Source organism: Halyomorpha halys, unplaced genomic scaffold (assembly GCF_000696795.3).
Source record: "Halyomorpha halys isolate HHAL.00 unplaced genomic scaffold, Hhal_1.1 Scaffold900.1, whole genome shotgun sequence".
NCBI lineage: Eukaryota > Metazoa > Arthropoda > Insecta > Hemiptera > Pentatomidae > Halyomorpha > Halyomorpha halys.
The window spans coordinates 199,727-223,478 of NW_027114997.1; the positions used below are offsets into that span (position 1 = coordinate 199,727).

At 31.0% G+C, this 23,752-nt stretch overlaps 1 protein-coding gene across 2 annotated transcripts in view; it reads left to right on the top strand.

Annotated features, from left to right (window-relative positions):
- The window catches only part of LOC136796920 (uncharacterized), a gene marked incomplete at its 5' end in the record, with an annotated part of 84,727 nt that overhangs the window by 57,638 nt on the left and 3,337 nt on the right, over positions 1 to 23,752 (top strand). The window contains 1 exon segment of one of the 2 annotated variants that reach the window (XM_067052081.1): positions 23,066 to 23,198. In XM_067052081.1, the coding sequence (XP_066908182.1) occupies positions 23,066 to 23,198 (133 nt within the window). 2 annotated transcript variants of the gene reach the window in all.

Sequence of the window (23,752 nt, forward strand, 5' to 3'; positions counted from 1 at the left end):
AACAGTAGTAAAGCCAATATACCAATGTAATTTCATTCTACTATCTGAAAATTTGTAAACGTTCGCCAGATAAAAATCTCACTATATGAACCATGCATTTATTTTTAGGGGCCCAGAATAAAGTTATTTTTTCATTCATTCCATTTCAAGTATAGCATTGTGATCAGCCCTATTTAAAGTCATGTTAAATGGTAAATGTATAAGAGCTCCTAGCGGATTTTCTGGGCAACTTGTTTAGTAACCTTTCCTTTCAAAACTTCATGTTATTGTTTACTTCTAAGTTTTGATTAAAGTGATTTATTATAACATGCTTAAAATAAGTGTAAAAGTTTGGCTACTGAGTGTCTTTTTTAAAAAGTCCAAAACACAAGACAAAAGAAAAAAAAAAACACTACGAGTAAGTAACCTAATATGACAAAAAATAAAACGGTGACAAGCTCAGCTGGTCTGTTTCGTGACGTCATTCTCCATTTAACAGACCTAGTAACAGACTCTCAGCCATGTTACCTGTTATATCGTTTTAACATGGTAAAAAGAATGAAATATTTCTCCATTTAACACGCTTTAACATGTTAAACTAAAGATTATGAATACCCCTAATATGAATGATCATTTAATAATTTATAAGTGAGAACAACAAAATAAATTTAGTTATAAATAATTAAAATAAGCATAACGCATAACGTAACCTAAATAAAATAAACAAGTAAATAAATATAACTATTTATTAGAATTAACAATAATTTTAAATTAAAATTTCACATTTTATTTATATTTTTTATTTTTCGGGTTTATAGTAATTTCTCATCTTTTTATGACCAATATTCTTTCTTTTAATATTTTTTTTGTTTTTTCCACTTATAGGTTTTAGTTTTAAGATTGATTGCACTCGGTGTTTCGACATAATACCCAAATTATGAAGTGGCAAATTGTTAGCCAGTGGTTTTTTGCAATTACACATTTACAGGTTTATGAATTACTTAAAGAGAAATTTTTTATATCTTTATATTTATATTTATATTACGTTTTACTTCACTACTTCTTGACAGAAGTTGTCGTTATTCTAATCACAAGATTAATTCTAAGATAGTTTGGAATAGTTTAAACTGCGTTGTTATACATGTATACATAAATTTTATTTGAATTTTTGACCTATGTATTTTTATTTGTTAGTATGCTTCATTTTATGTTATGGGCTCCATTCTATAAAAAGAAAAAAAACCTGGACTTGTTAATTTATCAGACGGCAATATTTCATTGTTTCAGCTCGTGGAGCATAAAATAATCTTTCAGATACAGTCGGAATAATGTTTGTTCAACATCTGGAAACAAACTTTTTTATATTTGGGAGTTGGAACGGTCATGACATTATCTCTTGAAGGGAACCACAGTTCGTTTCACCTTAAAATAAAAATATTTGTATTTCTGTTCGGGAAAACATTTTCATACGTCACTCATAAAAAATAAAAATAAAAAAGGAACTCCCCTCCGTAGGGAGCCGGAGAGAGATATAATTATGTAGGGTGGGTTTTAATATGCGGCAGTGGAAGGAGGACCAAGTTTTTACTGAGGCAACGAATGCTCGTCAGTCGAGACACGTTCAGTCCCTACGCCTCTCAGCGGTTTCTGGCCTCAGTTCTTAATAACGTCCTGTCTCATCTATGTCGTTGCTTTTTATTAAAGTTCTCTTAGGTTTATTACTATAAATAGTGCTCGTTTACAATAAGCATTAACAACAAAGAACTTACAAATATTATTTTCACTTTTTTTTCTCTACATGTCTGTAATATTATCTTATTTCAAATTTACTTGTAGTTGTAAATGTTAATAAATAAAAAAAGAGACTTAAAATTTCAGATACCGACTGTCTAGATAGAGATACGTATAGGAAAACATTGAAAAATCTCACAAATATTGAAAAAGGAAAAAAAAAGGGATACGAAGTGCCCCGAAGAAAGAAGTGAAAGGCAGTCGAGGATGATGAAACTGCGATGCGAAGAAAGAAAATCAAGACTCCCAAATAAGCCTAACTATTGATATTCACGTGGTCCTTAGTGAATCCGATACGTGATAAAAAAAAAAAAAATTAATTTTTATTTATACTAAAAATAGGTTGAAATATACAACCTTAAAACTATGAAACATAAAACCAAAGAAATATAAAATACTAAAACATTTAAATACATAATATAATTTATGATGTATTTCATGTAGTATACATATTATATTGAACTCAACTGCTAGAGGGAGCCAAACCTTTTATTTATGCCCATGAAATTATTCCCCAAACGCCTTCTTAAAGGACTAACCTGGTCGAAGACGTGGTAGAGTAAGATCACTCTGAATGTTGCAGAAGAAAGAAAAAACCTCTGAACGTGGTAGAAGAAATTACAACAAAAGATTGAAAGTAGACAATGGCGGATGCTTGCTGGAAGAGACTAGAGGAAGATTACATGAGAAGCCTAGGTTCTTGTAGGTAGTGTAATGAAAATAAATAAATATAATACATAACAGCAAATACAGCTAGAAACTATAACAAAAAAAAAACAAATGATAGTAAATAACTAACAAATACAACTAGTAAATGTGAAGTGAGTATACATACTTGTAAAGAATCTACCCATTGGTAAACCTCTAAATTGACTAGATCAGAAAGTTACTTACCTTTTACCAGTCTTTTCGGTCTTTTATCAGAACTACAAGTTTGCCGTTTTTCCTAATTGTAGTATGTCCGTAGTTCGAAATAGCGAGTTGTTTGACAGGGATATGTAAAGTATAGTTAAAGATACTGTAGGGAAAAAAGTAAATTTATATATACAAAGTATGCTTACACCTGTTTCTGAAATTTAATTGATAAATATTAATGAAAATTCTATGGGTTTGGGAAGTTATCGTGAACCTATCTGTCTCTTTTAGTTAGCAACTTGTTAGATTTAATGACATTTCTTTTCTTTTTGTTCTCTTTATCAACAATCTATTTCTCACATCATTCACAATTGCAGTGCTGCTCGTTTGAGACATTCAATATTTGGCCTTCCTCTTGCTCCCTCATTCCCAAACAATATAGCGACGTCACTGCTCTGAGGTATTTAAAATTCAGACAGTCTCTTATTTATAATTATATACTACTACTATATGTGTATAATGACATAGTTTTAAATGAGAAAATGGTGTAATGAATCGAAATTTTTCAACTCAAGGTCAGGTTAGGTGGATCTTTTTTCATAGGTTTTTATGATAATTACTATAATATTGTGGCTTCATCTGCTCGTTGCCTCAGCTCCATAAGTTATCGATTTGAATGAAATAAATTAAGGTTAAAAAAATTAAAGCAATAAAAGCAAATTGAAAAGCGATATTATATAGTTCTCATCTTTCTAATAATTGTCCTCGAAATCATTGTAATCGAGAATGGCACAATTTAAGATCACAATTTCCCTCACACAAAGGGATCTAACAGGAAGACTTGACATGCCTTACCCACGGCTATGATGGCAAAAAAATCCACACCGAAGTGCCGACTAGTTTTAATAGCAAAACATATTATTGAAGAAGTTACACGCGAGCAATATTTCCTCTATTTGGAAGTGGTTGAGTAAGTAAAAAAGTGTTCATCTCGATTTGTTGCTTTTATTTTTTTAAACCTTAATTTAAATCCCATCAAATCACATTCACTCTTCGTCGTAAACCTGCCGACTGCCCTACAGTATACTTTAATGATGTGGCTCTTACCCCTGTAGAACAGATTCGTTATCTTGGACTACATCTTGACAAACGACTAACCTGGAATCCTCACACAAGACTGAAAAGACAGGAAACTGCACGCAGATTCCGACTATTACAGCACTTACTAGACAAACGGTCTAAACTTCCAACTCATTACAAAATACTGATCTACATGACAATAATAAGGCCCATCTGGACAAACGGAGTTGAGCTTTGGGGCTCCACTAAACCTTCGAATTCCTCTCGTATCCAATCTTTACAATCCAAAATCCTTCGTAAAATGCTCAATGCTCCTTATTTTGTTACTAATAAAACCATCCATAAAGAGCTAAATGTTCCTTATGTAACCGATCTAGCCCGAACCCGATATAATTCCTTCTATAATAAACTCCCTAACCACCCAAGCCCACTAGTTTCTAACCTTGCTTCCTCTTCCATTCCTGGCGCCCTCCTGGCCGCGCCTGAAAAGAAGATGGCCTCGTGACCTTATATTGTAAACTGTTTTTAGAGTTCTACTACTGGGTACTTTTTCTACATCCTGTATCATATCATTATGTCCAAATTTACTTGTTGTATTTTTTATACAGTTGTAAATATCAATAAATAAATTTTAAAAAACACCTAAATTTATTTCGTTCAAATCGATAACTTATGGAGCTGAGGCAATGAGCAGATTAAGTCACAATATTATAGTAATTATCATGAAAACCTATGATAAAAGATCCAACCATGACATCATTTTCTCATTTAAAACCATGTCATTATGGATTTATAGTTGTAGTACATACTATTAAGATATTGTCTGAATTCTAGATACCTCAGAGAAAGAACGTTGATATATTGTTTGGGAGTGAGGAGCAAGAGGAAGGCCAAATATGGAATTTCTCAAACATTTTGATCTGAATAGAGGACAATTAAAAAAAGGCATGTCTGGCAGTCTTCCTGTTTGATGCCTTTGTGTGAGGTAAATTGTGAGGCGGCTGATCTTAAATTGTTCCTCAACCTCACAGATACGAGGCGAGCAGCAGTGTAACTGTCAATGATGCAAATAATATATTGTTGTAAAAGAGAATAAAAAGAAAAGAAATTGAATTAAAGCTATAAAGTTGCTAACTTATGATAATGATAACTTTCCAAAGCCATAGAACTTTTATGAATATTTATCAATTAAAATTCGGAGAAGATGGCCACGAGACCTGTTAATGTAAAACGTAATTAGAGTGCTGCCATTTTTGAGTTGCTGCTAGGTATTTCTCTACACGCCTGTAACACTCCAATTTAACCGAGATCAGATTTACTATATGTATTATAAATAGCAATAAATAAATATTTAAAAGAAAGAAGAAAAATTCGGAGACATGTGTAAGCATACTTTGTATTTATAAATTCACTTTTTTCCCTACAATATACTTTAATAATACTTCACTTATCGCTGTCAGACTCGCTACTTAGGACTTCATATGTTTGATGCCCGGTCATAAGGGTCTTAAGTCGAAAATATGAATTTTTCAAGAGAGCAAAAACTAAGTTCAAAATATTATATAAAATCTTATTATTCATATTATTCTTATATTCATTATATAAAATCTAATTATTAATATTTTTGTAATTGTTATTTTTATGAAACAATATAGTAGTAAGTCTATCTGAAGCATATAGACCATATTACCAAGCGGTAGCTTTGATTTAATATATGTGATACATGATGATTTAACAATACGACATAATCTCCAAATGCTCAAAATGAGTGACAAGCCCTTATGACCGCGTATCAAAGATATATACTACTATTAGGAAAATCGACAAACTTCTAGTTCTCATAAAAGTCTGAAAATACTACTAATAAGAACTTTCTCATCCAGCAAATTAAAAGGTTTACCAATGGGTGGATTCTTTACAAGTATATTTGTTATTTACTACTATTAGTTTTTGTTTTTTAATATTTATTAGCTGTATTTTCAGTTACATATTTTATATATTTATTTTCGTTTTATTACATGAAACAATCTCAGAAGAGATCATTAAACCAAAAATAATGGGAGGGATCCCTTTCCGGTCAATTTAGTAAGGACCTATATCACCTGTGAAACATTTACTTTACAGGAAGAGGAGACTTCAGTTAGTTTAATCGAACAATTGAAAAAGTGACTACAATTTGGAATTGCGTGAATTCCGGGTCACATAAATTTTGTGTTTGTTTGAAAGCTAATGGAGCTGATATCTTGTTCTTATCTACTGCTTCAAGCAGATTGTGTAAAGCATATACCAGGCGATAAGCGCTTAGCAGGATGAACATTAGACCCAGCCAAGACCGATCACAATAACAAATTTCCCGAGCTCGCCATTACACGGGTCCTAATTGCTAAAGGATATTGCGCCTCCTGTTTCCTCCTCCATTCTAATTAGGAGTTCTTCCTTTAATTCTTTAGCCCTCGACGAGGACAGTAGGACTACAAGAGTAAGGACACCCCCTAGCAGCTTCTTTATCAACGGTTCTAATCTAGCCCTGATAAATCCAACTACCTAACTGCTGCTACTGGGAGCCCGGTTATTACCCTCCTACTCCCAGCTAATTAGGCTCTCTAAATCCTTGGGTTTGTTTTTCTCTACTTTCTTTGTATTGGACCATTTTATAGCTCAGATATAACAATTTCAAATATAGTTAAACTCTCTTAACGGAAGCTTGTATATAACAGACACCTCAATTAACGAACGATGTTATTAAGGTTTCGGTCAACATTACAAATTAAATATATTCTAACTCCTATGTTACAGACACTCTAGATGCGGACATCAATATCACTCATCTACAACTCGATTCATAAAATATGAATGTACATGCTCACGATTCCGATGGACAGATATTGAAAGCACTAAGAGACACTCAGTCATTCAGTATGTATACAAAACATATCAGTTTTTGGATTCTGTTGCTTAATACGAGAGTAGTAATTACTAGCTCCATCATACGGCTTTTGGCGTAGCTTGCGCGGTCAGCAGCTAGGGAAGACAAAGGTCGCCAACTGCTCGCTTTGTTATTAATCAATATTTCATTTTATTTTATTTTTATTTTCATGAAAAATTAAAATTCTGGTTGAGCGAGTAGAGCTAGAATCCGTCCTCCGGCAAGGGGTTAAGGGTATGAAGAAAGGAGAGAAAAGTGAGGCCTCCTACCTTTTAAATAGCATAAAATTGTATTATTTGTTTATTTTTTTTCGGACTTACAACGTACCACAGTTTTTTTTTCATATTCGTGTTGTGATTTTATTAACTCTTCATAACGAATACTTCTGTATAACGGACAAAATCACCTCCGTTAATATCCATTGCATCCAAGTTTCGCTGTATATAAAAAGTTATGGTTAAAAAGTCATTAGATAATTTTTCTTAAAAAATCTGGCGCCTAATAAATGTTTTCTTTCTTACTATTTTTGAGTACTTTTTTGAAGGTGCTTGAATGCTGTGAACCGTATTATTTTTTTTTATCAAGAGGTATTCAACGTTTCGAAAGTCATATAAGAAGTACTCATATATTGATAATTTATAAATAAAAAAAAAAGACCGCAATTGAGTATCGGTATAAAAAATGAAATGAGAATTTAACTTAATAACAAGATTAAATAATAAGTTTCATAGAACTTAATAATAACATTATTAATAATATTTGTGTAATTTAATATTTTTATTACTTAGTAACATTTGTGGGTAACTCGGATGCAAGACACTAACTCCAAGGATCCGGGTTCGAATCCGTCTGTGGTACATAGTTACATTCTGTTTCAGTGTAGCTGTAAGTTATCCCTGTGGGTAAGGGAGCCCTCCGGTGTCCGCCAAGCTTCAGAATTGAGTACCATTAAGTGCTGCCACTGTAGTATTGTGCTTAACTGCAATGAAAACCGAATACAATGAATTAAACGACCAGTTCCAAGTCTGTGAATAAAATGGATTTTGGATCCGTTAATAATGTTGAGATGTGAGAATAGAGGAATTCTTATTCTGAATTCGTCCCAAAAAACACTAAGATTAATGTTTCATTTTACCTCTACTACGTTTCTCAAACATCAAAAAAATATTTTTTACTTCTCTACTTTTGGTTAACAAATTTTCAGCTGACTGCACAATTTTTATCTCAATGTCTAACATATACTTTGAATTTATTTGTAAATAATGAGGTCTGGTATTTATAAATGCCGGAATTTAATAAAGAAAAAACTGGTGTATGCACACAAATGATCGTCGAGAGATTCGATTCGTTTTATTGACGTTAGCATTCTCAAATTTACAATACACTTTTTTTTTTCTTTTTCTTTCGAGAGCGGAAGGAATTAGTTGATCAATTAAAAGAGTCAAGAGGCTAGCAGAAGGAAGTTTTTCCTTTGATATTTCGTATGAATTAAAATCTCTTTGAGACTCATAGCTTTGGGGGTATTTTGAAAATTTTAGCTACACACAGTTTTTACATAATCTGAACTTTATTGTCTGCAGAGTGCTTACCACCAAATTTCTATAAACGAAAGTTTCTTGTTACTGGACATAAAATACTTCAAATCGTTTCACAAGCTAAGAAATGCTAACGGGTTTTGTTCCGTTATTGGCGATTATGTTCTTATTACAGAGCTATCAACTAAATTTTCAATTCAACCAATTTTATGTAGGCTGTAATATTTATTTCAGAATTAACTATTGCAGAGTTCAGTTAAAAAAAAAAACCTCCATTTCTATTCTGACTAAATTCACTTGCATTAAGTTCATTCCCCAATCATTAATTAACCATCGACACCTATACTTAATTTGATTATGCAATGTTTTCATGTTAATTTCGTTCCTTATAAATGTTGTTATACTTGCACGTTTATAATTTCTGATTTTTAGTATCGAGTAACAGCGACAATTATTGAGTTTAAATGATAGAATGGCTGAGCAATATAATTGGAAGATAATTGATTTGAAGCGATTGTTATGCGGCGTATAGAATTCACTAATCCGTCTTATCACCAATACCAATAACGGCGTTCAGCTCCAATATCTAACATGATTATACATTACTTATATTATTTTTATATACATATACAGATTTTTAGGTGTTTAGATTTTACCTGGGAAATAAAAATATTTTTAATTACATTACTATTAAAGCTTTTTTGTAAATTGTCTTTCCTGTACCCATTTGCATTACAGATTATGTATATTTGAACTCGTTTTTATCATTACCTCAACCCCACGCATCCATGGGGCTTAGAAGAAAATAAAAATCAAATTATATATTTTATCGTTAGTCTGTTATACCTTGATTGAACTCTGTAATCAACACCTAATAATGTCACAAGGGAGTTAACAGACTAGCATAGATATTCAATTTCTTGTATTATACATGTACAAATAATATTATTATACTTTTACGAAGGATACGGAAAATAACAAATATCTGCATTCTAGTCAAAAGCAAATGATTCAAATATTGAATCCTAAAATTTGATAAACTTAGCGTTAAAAATAGATATTTTTTAAAACCAAAACCTACTACGGAAATAATTCTATTTCTATATTGCATATCTTCTTAAACTTAATAGTGGGTTCTTAGGGAAGGTGTCCATAAATAATGAAACTTGTAGTAATTGGGTGCATTCCACTACCCGTGACGATTCCTTACAGGAGATTTCTGCCATTAGTGAGAGTTTATATAAAGTAGGTGTATTATTGCATTATCATAAAAGAGCTTCGTTCACGTAGGGAAACCACCCGAAGATTATACAAAAGCAATGTTTATAGAGACTAAGAACGCAACAGTGTTCTTAGTATATCTGCCTGGCTTACCTAAACTGGTTCTCGTCTTCCGATGTTTCTTGCGATATGGCAACTCTGCTAATTCTGTACACTAGACCTTCTCATGCATCCTGCTTCGTCCTCTTCACTTTCTTTTTAGCCATTTATTGGTTTACTGTACCTTGGTGAGGGGAGTGGGAGAGTGAAGGTAATTAGACGGGACTGAATGCTGGCTTTTACTCCATATATTTCTTATAATGTGTATTGGTATTAATAAATAAAATGAAAAGAAGGGTAAAAAAGAAACAAAAACATTTCCTACATAGGGAAATGTTAATTGAAATATATTCAAGAATTTTACGTATGTTGGAAAATCAATATCAAAATTGGAAGTGATAGGTATTCCAATGTATTACGCTGTCGTACTAACAGATATTATATTTTTTCGTTTATTTCCAACATCGTGTTATGTAATTGAAAATAGTGGGATAAAAGGAATTTTATTTTAATTAAATAAATATGTCTGAAATATTCAAAATTAGGCCAACTCAAGGTAAAGAAATCTTTTAATTACACGATTAGGACATTCTCCAACCGGCTGCAGTTCGAAGTCCAGTATTTTCCTCAATAAGGGAACAACCCAGAGGTGTGGAAGGGAAAGCACGGTGACACCTGGCTTGTAGTTAGTCAAACCGGTTCAAGTTTTTCCCGAGGTAGGAAATAAAGCAATTGGGAATATACATAGTAGCCAAAAAGCAGGAAAAGTTGGTGATTAAACAATCGTGGTTTGTAGTTTTTTATAGGTTTTTTTTTTAAAAACAATTCCATCTTAAAGCTTAATCATAATGTTGGGTTATTTGTAGAGTTGTCTATAAATAATGAAACTTATTATAGTCATTAGGTCCATTCCACTACTCGCGGCGGTTCCTGACCGGAGATTTCTTGCATTATTGCCTGTTTATACAAAGTATAAATGCATTTTCAGAAAAGTCATGTATCCCAGTATTTTCAATCACATAGAACAATGATAAACAAAAAAATATAATTTTCTAGGTGCGACAGCGTAATACATACGAATACCTATCACTTCCAATTTTGATATGGATTTTTCAACGTATGTAAAATTCTTGGAAATGTAGATTGAAATGGAACAAAATCGTCACTTAAGCTGTGATCCCTCTTAACTTCGTAAACAGACTTTTTTCGAATTTAAAAGAATAATATAGGCATCTTGAGCATCAATATCAACATCAACGATATTTCTAGAATAATGGGATGATTTTTAGGATTTAAAAAAAAGTATTGTTGATGTTTTCGAATTTACGAATTATGACAGCTCAGGCAACGATGTCGTAATGTTTATACATTTTTAATCCAAATTTGAAATCTATTAATAGCCCCAAAATTATTATAAAGCATTTTTCTTTACCTATAATTCTATATTTTAGTCAGTTTTTATAAGCAAAAAGTCTAGAACTATTATAATTTATTGTTAATCTATTTTTTCTTTACCTTATTATTAGTAAATTAAAAAAAATAATTTCCCCAGCATCAGTATTTTCTAATATTTTCATTAGATATATAGAATGTTGGTTTTTAAAAGACTACAGATTCCATTCTAATATTAGATTAGTTGACCAAGTGAATATATAAATGAATATACATAATACGTAATATTTAATTCAGTAATGTAATGTATGAATTATTTTATCAATGTCGATTAAGTTCATTTTGGCCGACAGAGGAATATTGGTGAAATATTATACCTGTGGAGAGGTATGGAGAAATTATTCGTTTTGTTGCCTCCTCTCTCTCTCACCCCTCTAACCAAGACAAGCTGATTACTTAATCTAGACTCTCCAGGAGGTAATTACCCCAAGCTGCCTTAATTTCGCCGAACAGTATCAAAGCCTTTCAAATTTAATGTCATCCATCCTCAAGGGATCGTTGCTACCTGCTTTGGGAAATTGCTTTGGCCCCTAGGCCATGTCATGTGCTTCTAAAGGAAGAAACCTTTACCGATATAGTCCTGAACCAACAAAACACTCCCCTGTTGATATTTTTAAAATTAGACAGAATTTAGTGAGCACATGACCCTAATTTTTATATTGATATCACTTTTTAGTTTGAGATTGACTGTTTTTACTTCCTTACAACTGAAGGTAGGGAAGTATATTATTTTTTTTTCCTGTTCCTCTTTCTCGCCGTTTGTTTCCACATGGGGTACGAGAGCAGTGAGGTAGAAACCCCAACATATGCCACTACTGCTAAAAATTAAAAATTTATTAATTTTTTTTTTTTGAGATCTCGTATTACACAATGAGGGTATGTAGGTATGTAAACATTGCATTCATGCAGAAAATTAAAAAATTGTTTCTTTAGAATTTTAAATGTTCACTTCATTTTACGTTTCCGACGTCAAGGAACAACTTTAGGTTGGAGTTTGTCTGTAATTAAATTTGTCTTTGGACATAAACCTTTTATCCTAATTATGAAAAAAATCGTTGAGTTGTATGAGTTGGTTTAGACCATTTTGAATGGTCACGCATTGATCTTATTGCATTCCATTCTTTACATTCCTGTTCCCATGCTGGAATATTTTCCTACATCGCTATTTAAAATAAAAAAATAAAATTTATTCTGGGACGAATTCCTGCAGAATAATAATGCAGAAAATAAAAATTAAAGCTTAGTGCCTGGAGTAAAAAGTGAAAAATCAACAAATAAAATAAATAATATTGAATCAAAATGAAACGTCTGTAATAAATAAATTTAAAAGATAAAAAGTTATTGTTAAAGCCCAAAATTTTGATTTCTGTTTAGGTTAATTTTGTTTTGACAACTTTCCAAGTGACTTTTAATTTTGTTAGTTGTAAGGTTATGTTTATTCATTTATTTTTGTTAACTATAAGTAATTTTAATTTTGTAAATAAAAATAAGGGATATAAGGACGTTCAGTGTTTATAAATAACTTGCGGAGGTGTGACACGTGCGGAGCAATACCGAAGGCAGTGGCGCCAGTTACTATATAACCGCGGATGAGGCAGTTGGCAGTGAAGATTTGGGTAGCACTGGAGCGAAGTCAGTTGGCTTTGGCACGGCGTAAGACAAGTGACGCATGGATTCACGGACGCTCCACCGCCATTGTTTTGTGTGGACTCTTGTTAGTTGGAGCTTTTGGAACATTTTTACCCTCTCACCGGCAGTCACCACTGTTCAGTCTACAGTTTTTTTGGAGTCGTCGGGTTGCCCGGTAACCTCTCTCTCACCAGCTCGCCAGCGGTCATCCTGGTCAACCAACTCTAGATGTGTGATATTGTCGTGATATGCGCATATCGACCCCACGCCCATCTGTGAGTGACTTTTATGTTCTTCCTTCGAGTTATTTTCTTTTTGCTTAATTAACTTATTATTTCCAGTGTAAATAGATTTTTTTGTTTATATGTATCAAAATATGTTTATCACTTTTACTCCACGACACACTATCTTTTTTTTTGTAACAACAGTATAGTTCATTTTTTTTTGTTTATATTTTAATTAATTAATTTTTGTATCACTTGGAAAGTTATTTTTTTTATTATTTCATTTTCTCAATTATTTTTTTATGTGATATTTATTTCAGGTCCTCCGTTATTTTCTTTTGTTTTATTTTATCTCGAACCAGCGAACATTTACCCTCTGGGGAAGAGGTCGGTTTTCACATACGAAACACCCCTCGCCCCAACAGTTATAACTGACAGTAACAGAGCATATGTTTAAAAAAATATATTGGCTATAATAATAGTATATTAATAGAGATTATAAAGCGAAAAATTAACAAAATAAAATAAAATGTATAATATTAAATCAAAATACAACTTCTAATAACAAATTGAAAGTAAAATAAAAATGATAACTTACAAAACCGAACTTATATTTACAATTCAATGCTATAATAGTATATTAATGGAGAGTATAAAGACAAAAATCGACAAAATAAAAAAAATAAATAAATTAATAAAATTAAAAAAAAAATTACTCTTTTTTAGAGTATAAAGCAAAAAATCAACCAAATTAAAAAAATGAAATTAAATCCAAAACTTCTAATAAAAACTTGAAAATAAAAGAAAACTGACAATTACAGAAAATCCATTTACAATACAACAAACCATATAATAATAGTATACCATTAGAAAATAGAAAGCAAAAATTCAACAAAATAAAAAATAAATAATAAAATAAAGTAAGTTAAATAATATTAAAAATAATAATTGATTTCATATCAATTTCTAATAAAAAAGTTGAAAGGAAAAAAAAATCATAACTGACAATAACAGAACATACATTTACAATACAATAAAGGCTTATAATGACAGTATACTAATAAAGAGTTGTAAGCAAAAATTCACAAAATAAATAAAATATAATGAATATTATTAAATCAAAATGTAACTCATAGTATTAAATTGAAAAAAGAAAAGAAAAAATGACCACTGACAATAAAGAGTAAATAATGTTAAGAGTCCGTATTTATAAATTTTTGAATCAATAACTGAACATCAATGTGCATTAAAGGGTAAAATAATATTATAATATGACAGTAGAAAGCAAAAAATCCACAAATAAATAATATTAAATCAAAATGAAGCTCCCAATATTTAATAGAATAATAAAAAAATATAATTGACAATTAATAAGAGATAATTAATCGATTAATTAGAAGTCTATATTTACAACTTGTTAATTAATAAAATCACATTCATTTAAAATTTTAAAAAATGTTAGAAAAATAGTTTAGTTAAAAGTTTTAAAAAAAAATCGAGAAATATTTTAATTGTTCTGAACCTTAGGCTCACTTTAGAATTAAATTTTACTTTTTACGTTTGTGATTGTGTTACACAATTTATTGTATTATACACGGCTTTGGTTTTTGACCTTAAAATGGTATATGTGACATTATACCTTGGTCATATATGGAAATTTCTACTTGTCTTAGCATTCTACTCTTCTCTCTTTTCTCAGTTCGAGGACTTCTCTTATTACCTTTTCATGTACAAATTGGGCTGATGTATTTAAGTTTAATATTTTATTTTATCTGGACTTACGGAATTGAGCTATGGGGCTCCACTAAACCATCTAATTCCTCTCGAATCCAATCCTTACAGTCCAAAATCTTTCGTAAAATCCTTAATGCTCCTTACTTTGTCACAAATCAAATCATCCATCAGGACCTCGATGTCCCCTATGTTGCCGATTTGGCCAGAACCAGATACCAATCCTTCCATAATAAACTTCCCAACTACCCAAACCAACTGGTTTCTAACCTGGCTTCTCCTTCACTACCTAATAATCCTCCTAGGCGTCTGAAAAGAAGATGGCCTCGAGATCTTCTTCTTTAGAAACGTTTTTGGAGTTCTATCAATGGGTAGGTTCTCCACATGTTTGTATCATGTCATAACATCACTTACAGCAAATTTACTTGATGCTTATATATGTATACAGTTGTAAATAACAATAAACAAATTATAAAAAAAAAAAAAAAAATTTTGAAGTGTAGAATCATATTTTTTATTTTAAATACATGTATGGTATTAAATATGCCATTGGAGCGTGTATGTCCAATAATCGCTTGTGCTTTTATAAAAATAAATAAAACTAATAATTAATAAAATATTTCCGAACCATCATCTTATTATCTAAGACGAATTATCCAATATGTTTGTAAGTAATTTAATAATGAATCATGTAAAAAGAAAATGAGGTATTTTCTCCAACATGAACAGTTTATCTACTTCAAGGTATATATAAGAATCTTGAACAGGGCAAGAGATTTTGTAAAAATAACATGAAGATGTAAAAGTTATTAAAAGTAAAAACTATCACAGCTAAAACCATTGCATAATTTAGCTCTAAGAAAGGAAGAAAATGTGGTTTATTTCTGGTTTGATAACGGTTTTCAAGGGCTCGAGGGAAATCTAACCAGAAAAGAAGTAGGAAGCCCTTGACTTGAATTCATAACTTGCCTTAGAAATTTATTTACCTTAGGAATGACCTTTAAACCGCATTCTTCTCCGGTACTTAAAAAAGCAGAAACTCAAACTGTCGCACTAGCACCTTCAAGGGGTCTGTGATGTCGCTAGTTCTACCAGTCGACAACATAAAATTAACTGTCTTCCTCTAATCTATTTCATGCGGTCAACTATTTTCTTCTAATACTAAATTTAATTTTCTATTTCTATATATTTATTGTGTAAGGTTTTTCTTTATCTTAATGATGCTTAAATAAAGCTTTTATCGAAATTGAATATAGCATTCATTATATTCTCAGTCCTTTATTAATAGTGATTAATTAATTAGCTAAATATCACTCTTTGAGCAACTAAATAAATACTACTTTGGGATATAAATAATAATATTTAGGGAATAAATAAATTAAAATAACACATTCGTGCTAGCCACAATACTTCATTTTCAATTATCTTGTTGGATTTATCTTTTATTAATATATGTCTCTCAAAATGATTGAGGAGACTTTATGGACCCCATTACACCTCGATTGTAACACGAACAGGATTTGTTATTGAATAAACTGCCTAAACTGTCCTGGAATATATTATTGGGAGAGTGTATCCAATACACGTAAGATTGGATCTATCAGAATAGTAATGATTATAAAAATAAAGATACTCCTAAATATAATAAAAATAGAAAGGTCATCTTTTTGATTTTCAAGATGTTAAAATAGTGAATAAAGAAAATAATATTTTTAGAAAACTTCTGAAAGCCATTACAATAGCAGAAAACCAGAATTATGCAATAAGTTATAAAACAGATACAAAACATTTAAATCTGACCTGCTGAACTGCTAAGTAGATATAGAAGTAAAGAAATCCATTTTGAAAAACAGAAGTTGTTGAACAATTTGTTGTCCATCTGTTGTGCACTGTTAACCAAAGCCACTTTTTGAACTAAGTTAGTGTAAAGAAAAGTGTGACTAATATTTTGCTAGACTTTGAAATCCAAAGTAATTTAAGATTTTTTTCTAATTAATAATACGAAAAAATTAAATATTAGTCCTCGAGACATTATGAGGTCCCGAGGCCAACTCCTCTTTAGGCGTCTCGGAGGATCGTCAGGAATAGAAGAGGAAGCAAGGTTAGAAACTTGTTGGTTTGGATAGTTAGGAAATTTATTATGAAAGGGTTGATATCTGGTTCGAGCTAGGTTGGTTACATTATAACATTAAGGTCTTAGTGGATGATTTTATTTGTGAAAAAGTAAGGAGCATTGAGGATTCTACGAAGTATTTTCAGTAAGGATTGGGTACAAGAGGAATTCGAATGCTTAGTGGAGTCCCAAAGCTCAACTCCATATCTTTAGATTGGCCTTATTATTGTCATGTAGATCAGTCTTTTGTAATGGATGGGATTTTTTAGGGGAGAATGGATTTAGAACGTTTGTCTAGTAAGAGCTGTAATAGTCGGAATTGACATGCAGTTTCCTATTTTTTCAACCTTGTGTGAGGATTCCAGGTTAGTCGTTTGTCTTGTTGCAGTCCAAGGTTGCGGATCTATTGGACTGGGGTAAGAGCAACATTATTAAAGGATACTTAAGGGAACTCATTAAGTTTACGACAAAGGTAATTTGATGGGATTTAGTTTAATCATCCAATACGATACCATTCTTCGAAGGTGGTGATATGGGATTGGAAAGTTTTAGATGCAATTAAATGGGTTATTTTAACTGCGAGCACACATGAATCATCGGCATACGTGAAGAGGATAGTGTTAGGATTGGTTGGAATGTCAGCTGTATAGACGGTGTAGAGGATGCTAAGGATACTACTACCTTGAGGAAATGCACTAATAAATTATTCTTCAGCACAATGTCTGTTGAGATGTCAACTGTATGGATTAGTGTAGAGGATGGGACCGAGGATACTACCTTGAGGAACACCAGCGGACTAGGAGAAGAGGAATGAATAGGAACAATTGTGCTTTACTTAACAGTGATATAGTTTTGTTTCTTAAAGAAAGAAGGAATTTGTGTATAGTATTAATTTATTTATTTTCAACACGAAAGCCTCGAAAGAATGAAATTAGGAGAAGAAAACAAGCAAGACTATATTTTTTATTATGAGTACAACAATTACTTCATTTTGTCGTATGTATTTAACAATGTTTTAGTAGAGTGGCTGGGATGAGTGATGATCGTAGTTTGAGAATGGCCAATGAATTAGGGCCGAAACGTCAGAAAAATGTTAAAAATAATTTATAACTGTTATAAAAATAGTTATTGTTGTGTAGTTTTATTTGTTATTACTGTGGTCAATATGATTTTCCTCAATTATTTTGAGTGTTATAGTGATAAATTACCTATAAAATAATCATTGGATAATTCGTACTGGATAGTTTTTATGATGGTTAGGAAATATTATAACCAATAAAAATTATTGGTTTAATTAATTTATCATGCAAGCGCAAGTGGGGCAATGATTGGATGTGACGAGAACCGATTAGACGCTCTCTAGCCAACAGTGTTATCTATACACGCTCCAATGGTCATTTAATCCTACGTATATCGACAACCAATTGTCTACTCAATTATTATTATTGCTGTAGTTGAAATACTCCTAAATTACTAGAATGTAATTATTACAAGAGTATTATAAAAAGATAAGAGAAGTCCTGAAACCGAAAAAGTTGTAGACTATATATTTAAAAAAATTTAATTTCTCACTTATTTATAGGAATAGAGTTATTGAATATTCTTATTTAATGTTTCCCTTCCAAATGTAGAAAATATTTTTTGAAGAAATATGGTGTATTTTCTCAATTTATTTTCTTGGAAGGGGTATAAAATTCCACCCCTTCTCTGCTCCCTCTCCACCAGAGTAAAATGGATAATCCTTGATAAAATATTGGACATCTTCTAAAGGCGCCTTTAAAGAGTTTTGGAAATAGGCCAGCCTCTTTGTCCGCATAACGCAATTATCGACAGAGACCACGGCTCTTGTCTTGGGAATTTAAAGTTCAGTTTAATTTAGATCAATTTTTAACAGCATGAGTACATTGATAAACAATTATATTTTCGAAATCAATAATATATTGATGGTCTGAAACAAAGGTACTAAGTTCAAGGTCCCGGATTAGAATCCGGCTTGGCAGATAATTATTTTCTGTTACTCAGTAGCCGTGAGTCAACCCTGTGGGTGCTTGAGCCCTCCTGGGGTCCATTCAACCTCTTAAGGTGGGTAATAATCTTAATAACTCTTAATTGAGTAATAATCTGACCAACTCACCTCCTTGCACAACCGTTGGTCTAGTAATAATACTTCCTTACAAAGTACTGCACCCTTAATCCTCCAAGGGTTGCTGTGGTACAAATTTAATTTAAAATATGAAATCGATGAAGGTTGTTATAATTTCGATTGACCCATTAAAAACTCCCTCTCATAACTCCGGGCACTTGACTGGGCAAGTGATGACTAAATTTAAGGCCTTTTACTAGAACTTAAAGTGACCCTAACTCCAATTAAATCTATGACTTAATTAATAACAATTTGAATGTGTAGTAAAAGGGTCCTTGGAACTCAAGACTAATTTAACAACTTTAATTTTTTAGTTTTTAATTGAAATACTTTCCTAATAGAGAATACTTTAATTAAATAATATTTATAATGTTTAAAATGTGGAAAGATATTGATTCAGAGCGATCAAAATGAAGAACGAAAATTCCTTAGAAATAAATGACTGCAAAAATAGAATGAAATCTGTTTAAAATCACTGTTCTGAAAAAGTTTATAAATTAATGATGTTTAATTACTTATTATTAATATAACGTAAATCGTTTTAATTAATATTTAAAATAAAACAAAAATGTATTGTCTTTTATCACTTTTTCATTAACAGATTGTTGAAATGAAATCTACTAGAATCATGAAAATTAGATATGTATTGTTAGTATCGAAGAATTGCGGCGAGAGGGATGCGCTGGGATCTTTTGAGCTCTGCTCTACCCCTCACACGTGGGGGATAGAGTGGGCTCAGGGATCCTCAGCTCGATTGTGTAAATATGTACATATGTATTTAAGAGTGTAAATGTGACTAAAGATTATATTTTTTTATTATTATGTTATTTTATTTATTTTTTATTCATACACATAGTTTGATTATGTTCATTTTGTTTATCCTTCTGTTTGTTTATATTTTAAGAGAGATTTATTTCCTTCATTTATTTAGTTGTATTCTTATTTTATTTTAGTATGAATGTGATCATTTATTACTATTACCTATTGCCTACAACTGTGTGGCAGATTGTAATACCTATCAATAAATAAAAAGTATTTTTAGAAAAATAATTTCTAAGAAGAAACTTAACTATTGTCACAGTATAAGTAAATCGTAAAATTTAATTTTAATTTAATACAATTTCGTTGTTAATGTATAGGTTGAAAAATAATATCTTAATATCCTAAAATAATATCTGAATGTCCTTATTGAAAAATAAAAAATATATTGGTAAAGATAATGTGAAACAATCTCATAACTTGTAATCTTTTGGAAACATAAAATGTTAAAATAAATAAATAATCTACATAAACAAATACTTATAAATAAATTCTTATAGATGTCATTTATTGGAATAGATTATAAACGAAAAATTAAGTGTCTATGTTAACATACAGAAAAAAATGAAAATTATATTTCTTAACTCTAAAATTTTAAGAATTGGTAAATAATCGTGTGGCAGTATAGGACTCCAATGGGAGTCTTGGCCGAAAAAAAAAAATAATAGTGTGGAGAAGCTTTGAAAATCTTTCGCTATTTTTAGAATCTCTTACACATTTCATCCTTTTTTTTTTTGTATAAATTAATTTATTGATCAGATTACAATCTGCCGCAAGCTTGGGCTATAAATAATAGTGATAAATGATCATATTCATACCAAAATTAAATAATAATAAATAAATGAAAATAATAAAACCTCAATTATGTAAATAAATGAAAATAATAAAATCTCAATATAAATAAAAATTAAAAATCTTTAAAATCTGTTGCCTTCTTAATGAAAAAAAAAGGTTTGTTATTTCTTTTTGCACTCCATCTCAAATTTACTTTACCGTTTTAAACAATATTTACTTATTACTAAACAAATATTATTTATAATAGTTTTTTATAATTAATACATTATTGGCAAAATATTTTTTTAAGTCCTTAGAATCTACTTTTGTTAGTAGATGTATCTTTGGCTTATATTAAACGTAGCCATCGGATCTGCCCCAATTGGGTTTAATAAATTAATTTATCCATATAAGTTAATATTAAAATACCATATTGCAATTATAATTTTTCACACAAACATGGGAACTAAAACTAAATACTTCAATAAATCCATAGATACATAGGTATACAGTGTAATACATATTGATTTAATATTTTATATAGTTAAAACTTATTATTGTCCAAATAATAATAACAAAAGATAAATAATTAATATTAATTACTTTGATATAAAGTAAAAGGATACTGTTAAAAGTTCCTAAAATTTAAATTTCTTTATATGCCAATAATGCTATTATAAAAGCTACTAAAATTATTCTTTATTTATGAATAAACACACACATAGAAATATATGATTATTTTGAAACTGATTATTTGTATATCTAGAGTACAAAACACTCATATCATAGTAAAACAAATTTATATATTTATTTGATTTATTTGTTGTCAGATTTGTTTAATATTTATTAAAAAAACATTCATTCGGTCTCAATAGAACCACATTGGACCAGCATTATGCTGAAATTAAAATAAAAGTTAATTTATGATCATAATGTCTTTTTCTGTTTTGGTATGATAAATAATATGTAATTAAAATTGATTGGTTTTAATATGGATGAATAAATGAACTGTAATAAAATTGAAAATATATTGGAGACATAGCAAACCTGAGATAGTGAGGAAGGTTACTCAGTGTAATGTTGAAAAAATGAGTATTTGAAATCGAGATTGTAAACTTGTAAATGTAATCATTTTAATGAGGTGTAGATAGTTGACCGTAGATTACTGATTGTCGGGAAGATGGTCGGGGGGTGCGGTCAGCAAACAAACAAGATAAATAAACAAATAATTTTTATAAATTTATAAAAAATAAATAATTCTGTTTATTTATGTTGTTTCTTTTCTGACCGCACCCCCCGACCATCTTCTCCAATAAGTAATAATTTTAACTATGAGAATAATGGTATTTTAGACATTGTGCTGAAGAATAATTTATTAGTGCATTTCCTCAAGGTAGTAGTATCCTTAGCATCCTCTACACCGTCTATACAGCTGACATTCCAACCAATCCTAATACTATCCTCACCACGTATGCCGATAACACATGTGTGCTCGCTGTTAATAATAACCCATTAATTGTATCCCAAAATCTCCAATCCCATATCACAGCCCTCGAAGATTGGTGTCGTAATTGGAGGATTAAGATAAATTCAAACAAATCCCATCAAATCACCTTTACCCTTCGTCGTAAACCTACTGACTGCCCTACAGTTTCATTTAATGATGTTACTCTTACCCCTGTCGAACAGATCCCCTACCTATGACTACATTTGGACAAGCGATTAACCTAGAATCCTCACACCAGACTGAAAAGACAGGAAACTGCACGTCGATTTCGACTATTTCAGCACTTACTAGACAAACGGTCTAAACTTCCAACACATTACAAAAGACTGATCTACATGACTGTATTTAGGCCAATCTGGACATATGGAGTTGAGCTTTGGGGCTCCACTAAACCTTCGAATTCCTCTCGTATTCAATCCTTGAAATCCAAAATCCTTCGTAAAATCCTCAATGCTCCTTACTTTGTCAAAAATAAAATCATACATAAAGACCTTAATGTTCCCTATGTAACCGATCTAGCCCGAACCAGATATCATTCCTTCCATTATAAACTCTCTAAGCACTCAAACCCCCTAGTTTCTAATCTTGCATCCTTTTCCATTCCTGACAATCCTCCGAGACGCCTGAAAAGAAGATGGCCACGAGACCAGCTAATGTAAAATGTCATTAGAGTGCTGCCAATGGGTAGTTTCTCTACATTCCTGTAACACTCCAATTTAAATTTCGCTCAGATTTACTAAATATAATACATTTAGTACTTACAATGTACAGTTGTAAATAGCAATAAATAAATATTTAAAAAAAAAATTAGTGGATTATTTTTGACAATTTAAGAAGTTTTAACGAAAATTGACTTATAATAAATAATTTGACAAAGGCAAAATAGCCTGCAATTTTGTTGATTACTAATGTTTTTAAAATTAATTTATAATGAATATAGTGTATTTGAAAATTGAAGAAAATGTATCCTTGAAAATGGCCGAAACGTTAGAGTGATAAGATAATAAAAAGGGTTGAGACCATATTGATATTTTTTTTTATAACTGTAAAACAAATTGTCTAAGTGTTTAATGGTTTTAAGATAGTATCTACTTAACTATAGTTATAATTAATGATTATTTGAACTTGAAGTAATGTTAATTACTTTGTAAGAACGATTAATTAACTGTAGCGGCTGACTGTTGCAGTGGAAGTTCTGCCTAACACACCCCCAGAACCGATGGTGGAGAACAGTTGTTCCTCCCAGAGCCAGAACTTGCCCTTCCTTCTGCTCCTCATCTCCCTAATCTACGCCAGCTGGAGCCTTCAATGTGAGTATTGGTGAGCCAGATTTTTATATTTATTCTGTGTGCCGGACTGTTTTATGTCTCGTTTCTCAAAAATATGCAGTAGATTGTGAATCGATCCTTGAAGCTTTGTAACTTTGTTTGGTGCTGTAAGTAATAATTTGATATATGTAATTGCACGTAACTATATGTGACATTTAGTGCACCTGTGTGGCCTAATGATGGAGGAGGGGCATGGTTTTTGTATTAATGTATCCTGGTTTCTGCTACATTTGCGCTTCTATCCCCTATACCAGAGTTGGACGAATATTATTCGATTGACGAGAGACGAATGTGTATTCTCGAATAATCAATTATTCGAGAAAAAAAATACGATAAACATATTCGTCAATTTTTTAGATCTTCGTTTACTTTCTTAAAGTTAAAATAAATCTATTCGCGATCTTAAAATCGATTGCATTCTCATATTCTGTATCTACTGAAACATACAAAGGGGCCCTAATATTTTTGAAATCAGAAAAGTTATAATAAATTGATACGCAAACGTGCGATCATAAAATCGATAGCCTTTTCATTTTCTCTATCTCC